Source organism: Solanum pennellii, chromosome 12, assembly GCF_001406875.1.
Source record: "Solanum pennellii chromosome 12, SPENNV200".
Taxonomy (NCBI): Eukaryota; Viridiplantae; Streptophyta; class Magnoliopsida; order Solanales; family Solanaceae; genus Solanum; species Solanum pennellii.
In genome coordinates this window covers 1,689,148-1,701,687 of record NC_028648.1, presented here as the reverse complement: position 1 = coordinate 1,701,687, position 12,540 = coordinate 1,689,148, and the positions used below count along the sequence as shown (strand labels likewise).

General features: G+C 34.6%; 2 protein-coding genes across 3 annotated transcripts in view; both read left to right on the top strand.

The window, feature by feature from the left end:
• The window catches only part of LOC107005600, a 5,625-nt gene extending 1,047 nt beyond the window's left edge, over window positions 1-4,578 (top strand). Inside the window, exons 2-5 of one of the 2 annotated variants that reach the window (XM_027913273.1) lie at window positions 708-778; window positions 928-2,392; window positions 2,527-2,644; window positions 3,599-4,578. In XM_027913273.1, the coding sequence (XP_027769074.1) occupies window positions 1,085-2,392; window positions 2,527-2,644; window positions 3,599-4,236 (2,064 nt within the window). In that variant the 5' untranslated portion in view covers window positions 708-778; window positions 928-1,084 and the 3' untranslated portion in view covers window positions 4,237-4,578. Of the gene's footprint in view, window positions 1-707; window positions 779-889; window positions 2,393-2,526; window positions 2,645-3,598 lie in introns of both variants that reach the window. The other variant, XM_015204240.2, reaches the window with a different exon arrangement.
• Window positions 4,579-6,195: 1,617 nt separating this feature from the next.
• LOC107005476 (protein CONTINUOUS VASCULAR RING 1-like) lies at window positions 6,196-12,534 on the top strand. The gene is made up of 7 exons (XM_015204075.2): window positions 6,196-6,447; window positions 8,857-8,909; window positions 9,684-9,793; window positions 10,073-10,240; window positions 10,332-10,429; window positions 12,150-12,276; window positions 12,398-12,534. Exons 1-7 carry the CDS (start codon window positions 6,316-6,318, stop codon window positions 12,478-12,480), a joined length of 771 nt encoding a protein of 256 aa, XP_015059561.1. The 5' UTR covers window positions 6,196-6,315; the 3' UTR covers window positions 12,481-12,534.
• The last annotated feature ends 6 nt before the right edge of the window (window positions 12,535-12,540 follow it).

The following is a 12,540-nucleotide window of genomic DNA, read 5'->3' as shown; positions in this document are numbered from 1 at the left end:
TCTCCAAGATTTTCATTTGGGTGCTGTTGATTACAGATGTTATGTATTTTTTTTTTTCATTCATTTGTGTTTTGTATAAGAATCAGATTATACATGAACAGATTGGGATAAAAATGGAGTCTTTAAGTTGCTTTACAGTGTTAGATATGTGTATGTGTGTGTAAAATTATCAGTTTTGGATCTTTTATCTTTCAAAGATTTCATTTGGGTGCATTTGTGTATAAATGTTTGGTCCTTTTCCATTCATTTCTTTGATCAAAGGATCAGCTTATACATGAAAAAATCAAGATAAAAATGTAGTCTTTAAGTTGCTTTATAGTGTTTTTAGTGACTTGTAGATTTCTCATTTGAGATGTAATATGTTTATGCACTTGAGTTGAGGGTCTTTTGGAAACAACCTCTCTATCTCCATGAGGTAGGAGTAAGGTTTGCATACACTCTACCCTCCCCTGACTCCATTTTGTGGGATTTTCCCGTGTATGTTGTTGGATCTATGTGTACGTCGATCACATTTGTATCTATCCCATTGACTTGTCTCCCTTTTATCTCATTCATCAAATTTTCTTAGATTAAGGAAGAGTATAGAAATGAATATACCCAAAGTTCTAATTTGAATATTTCAAAGATGAGTGCTATTCAATATTTGAGAAGTTTATATTTGTCTTCATAGACAGCAACTAATTCTTTATATTTTGTTCTGTTTTCAGTGACTCAAACCTGAAAAAGAAGCTCCATTTGTTAATCTTTGAAAAGTTCTTCAAGGCATATACTTGTTAATGTGAGTTACATTTGGCAAATCCTTTAAGTTTAAAAACTTTCATTCTGTTAATTTTTTTTCGGATTTTAAGTCGTTATCTTGACTAGTTCTGCTTGAAATTTTATGTCATAGAATATTCCTCAAGATAGTCTGAGATCAGTTATGTACAGATCATTTGTCACTTGTGATGATCCCAAAGGTGTTATTGAAGGTAAGACGATTAAAAAATCCAAGATCGACCTTCAAAATATCGAAGATCATAAGGTATCAAAGGATTTTGCAAAAAACTTGTTGAAAGGAGCTTTTGATTTACAAGAGTCTTTAGTGATGTTGGGGAAATTGCAAGAAGCTTCTGAATATGTGACAGGGTTGAGGAAAAGAGAATCTGATGCGACTGGCGTTGGCAAGACTAAATCCGAACGTGTTGTTGCAGATCACAGGTATAATAACAAGGATGAGTTTGGAAAGAGTAGTCTTTCTGTTGATCGTTCTCGCGATTGTTATGATGAGCTAAGGGATGTAATAAGAGATAGCCTTGCTAGACAAAATCTGTTGCCACCATGTTGTGCTTCAGAAAAGGCTCGTTCTGGTAGAAGAAAAGTAGACTTGCATCAAGATTTTCCCTCTACTAGCTTCTCTAGCTCGAGTGAGACATCGATAGAAAAGGCTTGTGCTGCTGATGCCAGAAAACTGGTTATGTCACCTGAGTTGCTGTCCACTAGCTCAAGCCGATTTGCTTCTTTTGACTGTTCTCGAGACAAGGAGAAACCAAAAGTGCCAAATTTGATTGCAAGGCTAATGGGACTTGAGGAGATTCCTTCAACACCTCTGCATCAGAAACAATTAGGGAAGGACATGATTTTCAAGACAACAAGGCCTATATTCGAAATAGACTTGCCAAAGGCAAAGAAGCTGTCCGTCGTCAACCAGAAGGCGGATCCAAAACGGAGAACACTAGACGGAATAATTGAAACCATGCAATTTAAAGGCCTTTTGAGATGCAAGTCTAATAATGTGATCTCTCATCAATTGAAGAGTTCTGCTGCTGATGCTCCTCCGATTGTGATCATGAGGCCTGTTTACGCTCCTGAAGTGCAGGCAGAAAGGTTTTCGACCTCCATCCGTGATGAAAATCCCCTGGACACTAAAAATTCATTTGGTAAACGGAACTTAAAGGAAGAGAGTGCACCTGTGAATTTCACTGTCCATCGGAAAATGCATACACGAAACATTCAGAAGAGTAGCTGCATCCCCGAAAAAGGATCCAAGGACCATAGTGAAGAAACACTTCCTTTGACAAAAAATAGAGCATCGTCTCCTGGAAGGACTAAGCAACCAAAGAAAAAAGTGATAGATAAAAGGGTTGAGAGAACTCAACGAGCTCCTGGTGCAAAGAAATCTGGAGAAATGAAAAATGCTGGTCCCGATAACACTACTAAAGTGCAAGATCAAAGTAAGAGGACCACTGCAAAAGTGACGAAACCTGAGAAAAAGTCGAATGCACCAGAAAAACTTGTTGCATCCCAACGTAGCGCTGACTCAAAGCGCATCACAGCCATATCTCAAAACTCCAGAAATAGGAAGAAGAATGTCAAAACTGACAAGTCAGTCAAGAGTTCCTCTATTGTCCCTATTGTAAGTGCACATTTATGCCTTCTATATTAAACTCTTGGCTAGCTTTTCTATTAAAAACTAATGTTTATTACTCTCAAAACATTATTATTCTTCGTCTAAGATTATAATCATACTAATGGAATATGTTGATGCAGGTTGAAAATATGGAGCACAACTATGAACGAGACAGTGATATAACCATAACAAACCTTGCGTCCTCAGAAGAGCCGCCTTGTGAGGAAGTGGCGGAAATCTCCAAGAGTGTAGTCACTGGTAAGGCACTTGTTTCATTATGTTTGGCATTGTTTACAAGCTAAGTAATCAATATTAATTTTGCGTTATCTGGACGCTTTAGGCCTATGTTGCTCGGGCTCTCTAATAACGTTGAGTGTCGAATCCTTCAAATATGCACTCCTTTTTAAAGGATCCGACATGCACCCAACGACATTTTTGAAGAGTTTGAGCAACATAGATTTAGGCAACCTTTTCGCAAATATATATTGTACATAGGCTCGTAAATAACTGTTCCTAGCAAAAGCATGAAACTTGCTTGGATGTTAAATAAATTCACTAGACCTTGTTTATGAATATGCATGGTTTGTTAAAAACTAAATTCTGTTTTTCTAGACGCGGTTTCCATGAGGAAACGTTGAATAATCTCTTGAGAGACTAGAAGAGAGTCGATGCTAGTCAAACAAGTGACTTATGTTGTTTTGATCATTTTCTTTCTATATGAGATATAAGATACAGTGAATCAGTCTTCAGACAAATGATTTTTCTGTATTCTGTTTGTTGTTCCTATACGCGTGACAACTTATATGAGAGGTAATTCAGTTAGCCTGTCGCTTAGAAAAGCCAGGTTAGGCAACCTGTAGTAGCAACTGAACTATATCGACCTTATACTTCTATGCTCTAATAACTTCAAACATTTTGAAGATGGACACAAAACTCGTTAGTATCGTACCTGTTAAGTAAAGCATGTTCAACAGTAGCCACTTTCTGAATCTATGTACATCTACCTTCAGAGGACTGCGATAAATAAATGATGTAAAAGGTCGTTACACATGAAAATTGCTATTTCCAGATGTCTCTCGAACCAAATAGATCCCTGTATCCTTACAAGTATAAGAAAAAACATAATGTATATTTCTAGTGATTGATTAAAGTAGATTAATCTCTATGCATGGTACTAATACTTACACATGATATTTACTACTTCTATTGCAGATAATCTTAAGAATGGTGAATGTTCCGCGACTGAATCTACCACGACATTAATCCAGTGTGACCATAATATCCCACTAAAGGAGCACACTAGGTATCAAAACCGTCAAGATTCAACTGAGAAGGAAAACCTCAAATCTAGAGATATTACACGACATATACTGTTGAACAACGAATCATTCCTCAGTCGGGCAGAGGAGCTTTTCGACACTGATGCATGGGAACCAACAGTTTGGAAGACAATAAGTGTGAACAATGAAATGCCTAACAGCACACTCGTACTGGATTGTGCAAACGAATTGTTAGAAAACAAAAGGTCTCAGAGCGCCCTGACAATATCAAAAAGTCCCGTTAACATGTCAAGAGTCTCCATTTCCTTTGACAAGCTGTTGAATGAAATTTGTGACGCGATTGAAGTCTTGAGAAGTCACACTAAGGTTGATGCCAATATCCTTTCAGTAGATACTCTTTATGCCTTACACGAAAGAGATTTATCGTGCAACGGAGTGATTAGTACAACATGGGATCTTGGTTGGAGAAATGCATTTACTCTGGATGAAGTTGAACAAATAGTGACTGACATTGAGAAGCATGTTGTGAATGGAATTATCGACGATGCACTTACTGAACTCACACTATAGTTACTTCAAATATTCAAAGCTAAGCAGATCCAGGATTTGAAGTTTATAGGTACGATGACTCTTCACTTGTCACAGAAGCCACAATCCATTTGATCATATTTAGTTGATTTGAGCCGAAGCTATTGAGTTCTACTGAATCCGCAACGTATATTGTAACTTTGCCTCTGAATATATTCAGGTTGACATACATAATTTATAGATATAAATACTCTTATACTTACAGAGTATTCAAGAAACTGTATTTTTAGAGTTACAGAATAACACAAAGCTGAATGGCTATAATAATATTGTTGTACATTTATTGTTGACAAAGGAATATAATGAAGTCCATTCTTATTTTTATTTTTTTATGTTATTTTTATTTTATTATTTTATTTTTTATAATATTGGACTAGAACATGCAGGGGCGAATCTAGGATGACACCAAGGGATTCATTGGAAAATTACATTATATATACAACAATAAACGTATTTTTATACATATGTAGGAAACGTTGAATACCAATAGCCTTCATCGTGTATTTTTTTTTTTTTTATAATTTTATCATTAGTAAAAGTCGTGATTCAATTATTATCGATAACTTAACTTATTTGAGAATAAGGTGTAATTTTATCTGGACCAAACGCCGTATAAAGAAAAATTATTGTAATATTTAGTGGCAAATGGCAATTGATTGAAATTATATTATTGGGCAATAATTATATGATAGGTTCTAAACGTGTTCAATTGAATTGATGACAAGAATCAAACAATTTTTTATTTTTATTAATCAAAAATATATTTTGAAGTTAATTAATCAAATAATTATTTTATGCCTTAATCATTCTTGTAACTCGAATAAAAAATGTTATCATAGATTTATATATAAAGAAAATACTTACTGACTTTGACTATTAAAATTTGGGCACTTGGCTTATTTGTAATCGAAATTTGAAATTGATCAGCAAATTTCGAATTTGAGCTTTTAATAAATGTTATCATGTAAAATTCAATTAGTTCAATTAATGAAATTTGAATATATACTAAATATCTATATTAAAAATATATATTTCGAGAGAATTAATCTTACAAATATAAAATCCCTACTATATATGCATTATAAACATATTTGTGGTAGAGTGCTATCTTATTTTCGGAGTTACTGGTTAGTTATTATAACTATCCTTTAGAAGACATAATAATACAACATAAAGTGTAAGGCTATTAGGGCTCTCTCGTACATCGATAATTGAGTTAATGATAAAAATACATTTAAATCATTATTATTTTTATGACTTTTGAATATCCTAATTATAAGTTATTTCATTTTTTCTATATAGTCATCACTATATATGTATCAAAAAAAAAATTTAAGTTGACTATGCCAACTATTAGTTATCCCTATATCCAATCTGGACCATTACCATCTACTCAACTATGTGTATTTAATATATAAATTACGATAGTTTATGTAAAAAAAGAAAATAGTTAATAATTAAGACGAAAACTCTTGGAAAAATGATAGTTTGATATGATTTGGTCATTATCTCTAAATAGTCCAATATACTAATTAACGTTTAATCTTGAAATATTTATTATTCAAAGATTTGAAGTCAAGTCTCTTTATCACGAGGATAGATAAGTGTTTCAAGTATGATTCAACGTAGATACAATTTTCGATTCACCCTTAAAATTCAGACTCTATCCCACGATCCGACGAGTTGGCGTAATATGATTGGAGCCAGCTCATCACTCTTCAACATGACAAAAATACAACTTGGCCCAGCCCAAGTCAAACAAAATATATCATCAACATTATTTACTAATAAATAATCCATTAATTTATGTAATTAATAAATAATTACTAATAAATTAATAACTTTTTTCACAAATTCCTTTTTTTGTACCCACTACCCAACATTTCCTCTATCACCAAGCAATATATAATAATAATAATTATTATAAATTAGTAATATATATAAAATAAAATTATTATAGATTTGAAGAACTGTTACAGTTCTAAAAATCTGTAAAAAAATTCACAGAAAAAAAGAAAAAAGAATTTATAAGTAAATTTGGAGATGAGAAATTAGAGGATAATGGCAAATTCTAACAGAGATCGTGAACTTCTTATTCCGGTGGCTAACACCGGCGCCGGCGACGATGGAGCCGGCGACAAGCCTTCTTCTTCATCATCATCCTCCTCTTCTCACCATCACTCCGGACGCGAGGTTAATTTCGTAATTTTTTCGAATTTTAGGGAAAAAGTTCGATGCATTTAGTAAATATGTTTGTTCATTTGTTATTTGGGGGAATTATGTTAGGGTTTTAGGGGGATTTGGTGATCTGATTTGTTTCGGTTAGCTGTTTCTGCTGGATTTGTTATGTGTGGAAGTGATATTTGTTGTTTTAATTGTGTAAATTTAGGAGTTAAGTTGCTGTTTAAGAATGGATTATGCTGAAGTATTTATAGAAGGAAAGAAATACTCTAGATATTTGCTATGAGCATAGTTTATTGTCATGTTGGTTGTTTACTTATTAAGAGAGCAAAGTTATGGAAAGGGGGAATGCTGGAAAATGAAGCAATTTTGTTGATTTTGTACTTTATTTAAGCAACAACAACAACATACTCAGCATAATCACACAACTAGGGTCTAGGGTACTTTTTTTTATTTTTTGATGATCCGTGTCCGGGCTAGCTTCACTCTGTCCTCTGAGTCTAGGACAAATAAGGAGAAATCATATAGTGTCCTTTTGTCTCTGCTGAATTTAAACCTGAAAAGTGATGGTTCTCAATTCCCGTCATTGATCACTAGGCAACACCCTTGGGTCCTGGTCTGGGGCAAGTTTATTACTTATGATCTTAGAAGAGGTTAGTTGAAATGTGTTACTGCTGCAGAATCTACAGAAATTTGATCATAGAGACTGCGGAAAATTTTGTTTGATGTTAATTTTTCAGTGTGATTATTTACTATTTCCTGCCACATGAAAATTTATTTTGTGGAATGAGAGGAAACAAATACTGAGCAAGTTCAGAAGATTGAGTTTTTATGATAAGAAAAAACTCAGGTGGGCTACAACCCTCAGTCTTTCTTTTACTACCTCTTTATGATTATATATGAAAAAGGTAATACATTTGTAGTATATTAAATTATTAAAGTACGTATTCTCCACTTCTGTTTGGTGCCGTGCATTGACTTCTTACATATACGAAGCTGAAAGTCCCTAAAATCTTTGCATATTATTTTCTGTTGGGTGTTAGAGACCTTTCAATTATGTTCTATGCTTTTTTGACTACCAATGTGTGCTTTAATTGATGACATGACCCTGTTACATAGGGGGTGTATCAATTGATGTGTGTACGTTTATGTATGTGATTTTACCTGAAAACGACCTCTGTACCCCAAAAAGTAGGGGTAAAGTCCACGTAAACCCCACCTTCCCTATACCCACCTTGTGAGACTACACTGGTATGTTGTTGTATAAGACTATAGGTTTTGTGTACAAATCTACAATATACGTTGTTGATCAAAAGTACAAAATAATCTATACAATTCGATTTCCTACACTCAGTTTCATGTGTTTGAGATCTGGTGGATGCTGCATTTGTGTTTTTGTCTTCATTGCATGGTGTAACATCTATGGCATGCTTCATTTCTACATCTGATGACGTTCCTGTCTGTCCCTCTGCTAGATCGCATTGGAATGGGTGTTAGAGTGATCAATTTAGGTTTAATTTGTTCTGTCATAATATTTGGATGAGTATCACAGTAAGTAGCATCTAATAGTAACAGCTAGGTGGAGCATGGAAGTGATGTTTGGTGATCCGTATCAGCAGTGAGGAACAACAATGAAAATAATGATTACATATTGATGGAGAAAGTAATCAGTATTGAGTAAAATATAGAAAACTATAGCAAGAAATATACTACTGTACCTTCCGTTATATTAAAGGATATATAGCACCCTTAAAAGATATAATCAATTACGGTAAAACAATTTTGTTGAGATATTTTTAACTAGTTAATATAACAAAAACCTAAAGGAATCCCATCAGTTTTTCCTGGAAAATGTATTGTGTTAAGTTGATATCAAACCCCGTATATAACTTTTCACATGCACCATACTTGATAAGTTGATTAGCTATTAAAAAAATTACCTGCAGTGCTCCACTGCACATAATTGTAAAAATCGTACCACATTTAGCTTCCACAGTAATGTTTTATGTGATGTTGGGATTTAGTTGGCTTGTTTGTCTCTTTTATTCATCTTTGCTTTTTGACATTTACTCTCTCTCTCTTCTTCTCGACTTCTCATCTGATTCCTTCTACTCTTTGCGCTGCCTCTCTTCCCTTCTTTTGCATCACTAGTGTAAATTTGATAATTGTGCCAAAGTCTATTGTCATAGTTTTTAACTTAGTTTACTTGCTATTGATATCTTAAGCTTAATTTTGTAGTGACTGGACCTGGTGTCATAGCTTAACTTTGTTTACTTTCTATTAATATCTTAAGATTAATTACTGGACTGGTCACAGTGACTATCATTGTACTGTTCCTTGACTCCTACTTTCATGTTTTAAATTTGAATTCTCTTTTCATTAACTGACAAAAGCTGTATATATATTTTTTTTCAACTGCAGACTTTCTCTAAAGTTGTTAGGAGCTGGGCTTCTAAGAAATTCATGACTGGATGGTAAAAATGGTTCTCTTCTCTTCAATCTTCCCTTTGATCTAGACATAGGCTGTCTCTTTATTTGGTTCCCTGCATTTAGAAAATTAAAGTTAGCGCCACAAGAATGATTTTCAAGAACTAGTTTAGCAAGGGTTCATGCCCTAGTCCTACAGAGGAACCGTTCCAAGCTTCTACTATCCACTTTCTAGCTTCAGAGATTAAAATAGAAGCACTTTTCAGCTAACAGAACATAGACAATTATTCTTGGAACAGCAAAAAGCATCAGAGTTGTTGTGAGGACTATGATCAGCTGTTAAAAAAAACTAGAGGTAAGGCTTGTAGTCACTGTTCCTACCATGTAGTAGACAACAACTACTACTATACCTCAGTTTCAAAGAAGTTGAGGTTGATTATATGAATCCTCATTGACCATACTACCCCATTTAACTCATCATGACCTGCTTTTGTTGGCAAATATAATTACAGGAAGATAGTAAAAATCCTTTAGGTAATACACCTGTCACAAAAATAGTGTTCTTCTTTCATGGATTAGGCTGTTGAGCTTATACTGAGTAAGAGTCCATGAGATGAAAGTTGTCAAAATAAACTTGATAGGAAGCAACTAAACGTCTAAACCAGTCCACTCTGCTGCTTGTAAGTGTCATGGGAAAATAGTAGAAGGATATGCTTATAAACATTGGTCTTTGTCTTCAGTGTCAGCTGTTATTAGGAAGCACTTTCTCCCTTACCCGATACTTACTTTTCTAGTTGTTACTCACTCACATCCTTTTGCAGTGTCATCCTATTTCCTATAGCAGTCACCTTCTACATAACATGGTGGTTTATTCATTTTGTGGACGGCTTTTTCTCTCCAATCTATGCTCAACTTGGAATTGACGTTTTTGGTAAGCATTTGCCCCTTATCCATGAAAAACAACCAACTTTATTCCTATGTTATTACTGGCTCTGACTCATTTCATTGTGTCTTTAAGTCTTAATCTCTCTTTTGACATAAAATTCACTGTCATGCTAAAGATGAAAGCATTCCAGATGAATTAGCAAATAGTTTTATTTAAATGTCAGTCATATTAGGTTAAGGCTTTTTTCTTGTGATATATTAGCAGTTCATGTTGGTGATACCCTTCTTTGGAGATGACCTCGCTTTCTATGGTTGTTCTGATCAGGTCTTGGATTTATGACTTCAATCACTTTCATTTTTTTGGTCGGGGTGTTCATGTCATCATGGTTGGGGACTTCCGTTTTGGGTCTTGGGGAATGGTTCATCAAAAGAATGCCATTTGTTCGGCATATATATAATGCTTCAAAGCAAATTAGTTCTGCCATATCTCCAGGTATGCTTTATGGATTTTCAGTTTCATACATATTTTCACGAAATAGCTTTTAGTTGGAGAGTGATAATTGATACATAACCTCCTACTGCAGATCAGAACACACAAGCTTTCAAGGAGGTTGCCATAATAAGGCATCCTCGAATTGGTGAATATGCCTTTGGGTTCATTACCTCATCTGTCGTCCTGCAGGTATGCCAATTTACATGCGTTTTTTGTGTTCTTCATAATAAGTTCAACTATCAGCTTTTCCTAGACCATTTTGAAATTCTTTTATTACATGGTGGGCATGTGACACGTGTATCAATTATTTTTGAGGAAATGGTCAGATTTGCTCCATTACTATGCGAAAAGGATCATACTTTCCCTCTGTTACATTTTCAGTGCAAAAATGCCCCTACCTTTATCCAAGTAGCTCAATATGCCCCTTCTCCCTTAGAAATGTCCAAGCTGGACATTCAATTCCACATGACACTTAACATTTTGGTGAAATGGACACCACGTGGCATGCCACCTCACCAGTCCTACCCATTTTATCCCTTCCCCCACAATTGATTTATACATATTAATTTTTGGATCATGTGGATTATCAAGTAGCTGGAAAACTTGAGTGAACAGTTTATTCATATTACAGCTATATCCTGAAATAAGACTTTCAACTATAATACATAAATTGAAAACAAAGAAGGAACTACAAGAAAGTGAAAAATATAGGAATCTTGAGAAATCAATGATTTGAAATGTAGTTACACTAACCCTTTTTACTCTCACTATTGTATGTTATATTAAAAGCATGAAGACCTTCAGCGAAATGTTGTTAGTCTTTTCTACCCTTTGCAAGTGTATTCGAAGTTGGATATAATTAATAATTGCAACTATGCATAAACCCTAATAATATATTTTCTACAAAACAAGCTCCATGTAAGACTTGTACGATAACATATGCGAAATATTTCGTGAGGCTAAAGTAATTTATACATTATTACAATTTTATCCAACTTCAAATACACTTATGGGAGTGAGCTACTCTCTGTTCCCATTCTCGACCGGGTCATCAAGTGATTGTGCAGGTTAAAAAAGGCGAACAACATTTCGCTGAAGGCCTTCATGCTGCAAAATAAATACTACCAAAATGATTCAGTGGTGATATTACTCAACTCAAGCCCGTTCACCAAGATTGATACGGTGATGATTGATGAATAATAACCTCGTCAAACTGTTTATAATCCTTCAAAAATTTTGTTTTCTATATAATGAAATGCAGCATTCATTACCCCAATTAAATTATAATTCATATATACCAGCATATTCCCTTACATTATTTGTAGCTGTTGTATATATGAATCTGAATATATCCGGCTTTAAGCATGCTTTGTGAGTAAGTGGACGAGAGTTGGGATGGGTCTTTCATATGAGTAAATGTTCTTCCCGTTTCTTTCTTTAAATTGAAGAGTTAAAAATTTCTAAGGTGAATACAGTGGTGATCATATTGGTGGCAGTGATGGTGAAGGGGGTGGAAGAAAAAGAATGTAAAGGGGTTACAGGATTATGTGGTATTGAATATCCGCGTTGGACATTTTTAATAGATGAGGAGTATTGTTTGAGCTACTTTGGTAACGGTAGGGAGTATTTTTGCACCGTAAGTATAAGGAAGCACAATTATGATCCTTTTTGCAAAGTGAAGGGGTAAATTTGATTTTTAAATTTTGAAAGGGGAAATGGGGTAGAATCGAACCCTCACCAACAAGGTGAAAGTTCAATTATCCAATCAACTGGACTTCTAATATTCCCTTATGGGTAGTGTTACGTTCATATATCCCTGCTGTTGGAAAAAATTATGTACAATAGCATCTTTCGTCCATTTTATTTTGAAATTCACTTGTGTGCTTCTTTGTCTTAACATCCAATCCAGAACTATTCAGGAGACGAAGAGCTATGTTGTGTGTATGTTCCTACAAATCATCTTTACATTGGTGATATATTCCTCGTTAATGCAAGAGATGTTATTAGACCAAACTTGTCTGTCCGTGAAGGGATAGGTAAGAAATCTTTCATTGAGTTTTGTTCTATAAGCGAGAGCCTTTTTCCAGTATCAGTCTTGAAAATATCATGCTCATGGTTAAAGCACTTTCCGATATGCTCTTTTCTCCTCTTTTGCAGAGATTGTTGTATCTGGTGGCATGTCGATGCCTCAGATACTGTCAACGCTGGATCCAGGAAGTATTCAAGTCGATAGAAGATGACCTAACAGAAACCACATCTGATAAAATGCTCATCAGTCATCAATCCCCCTCCCCCCCCCC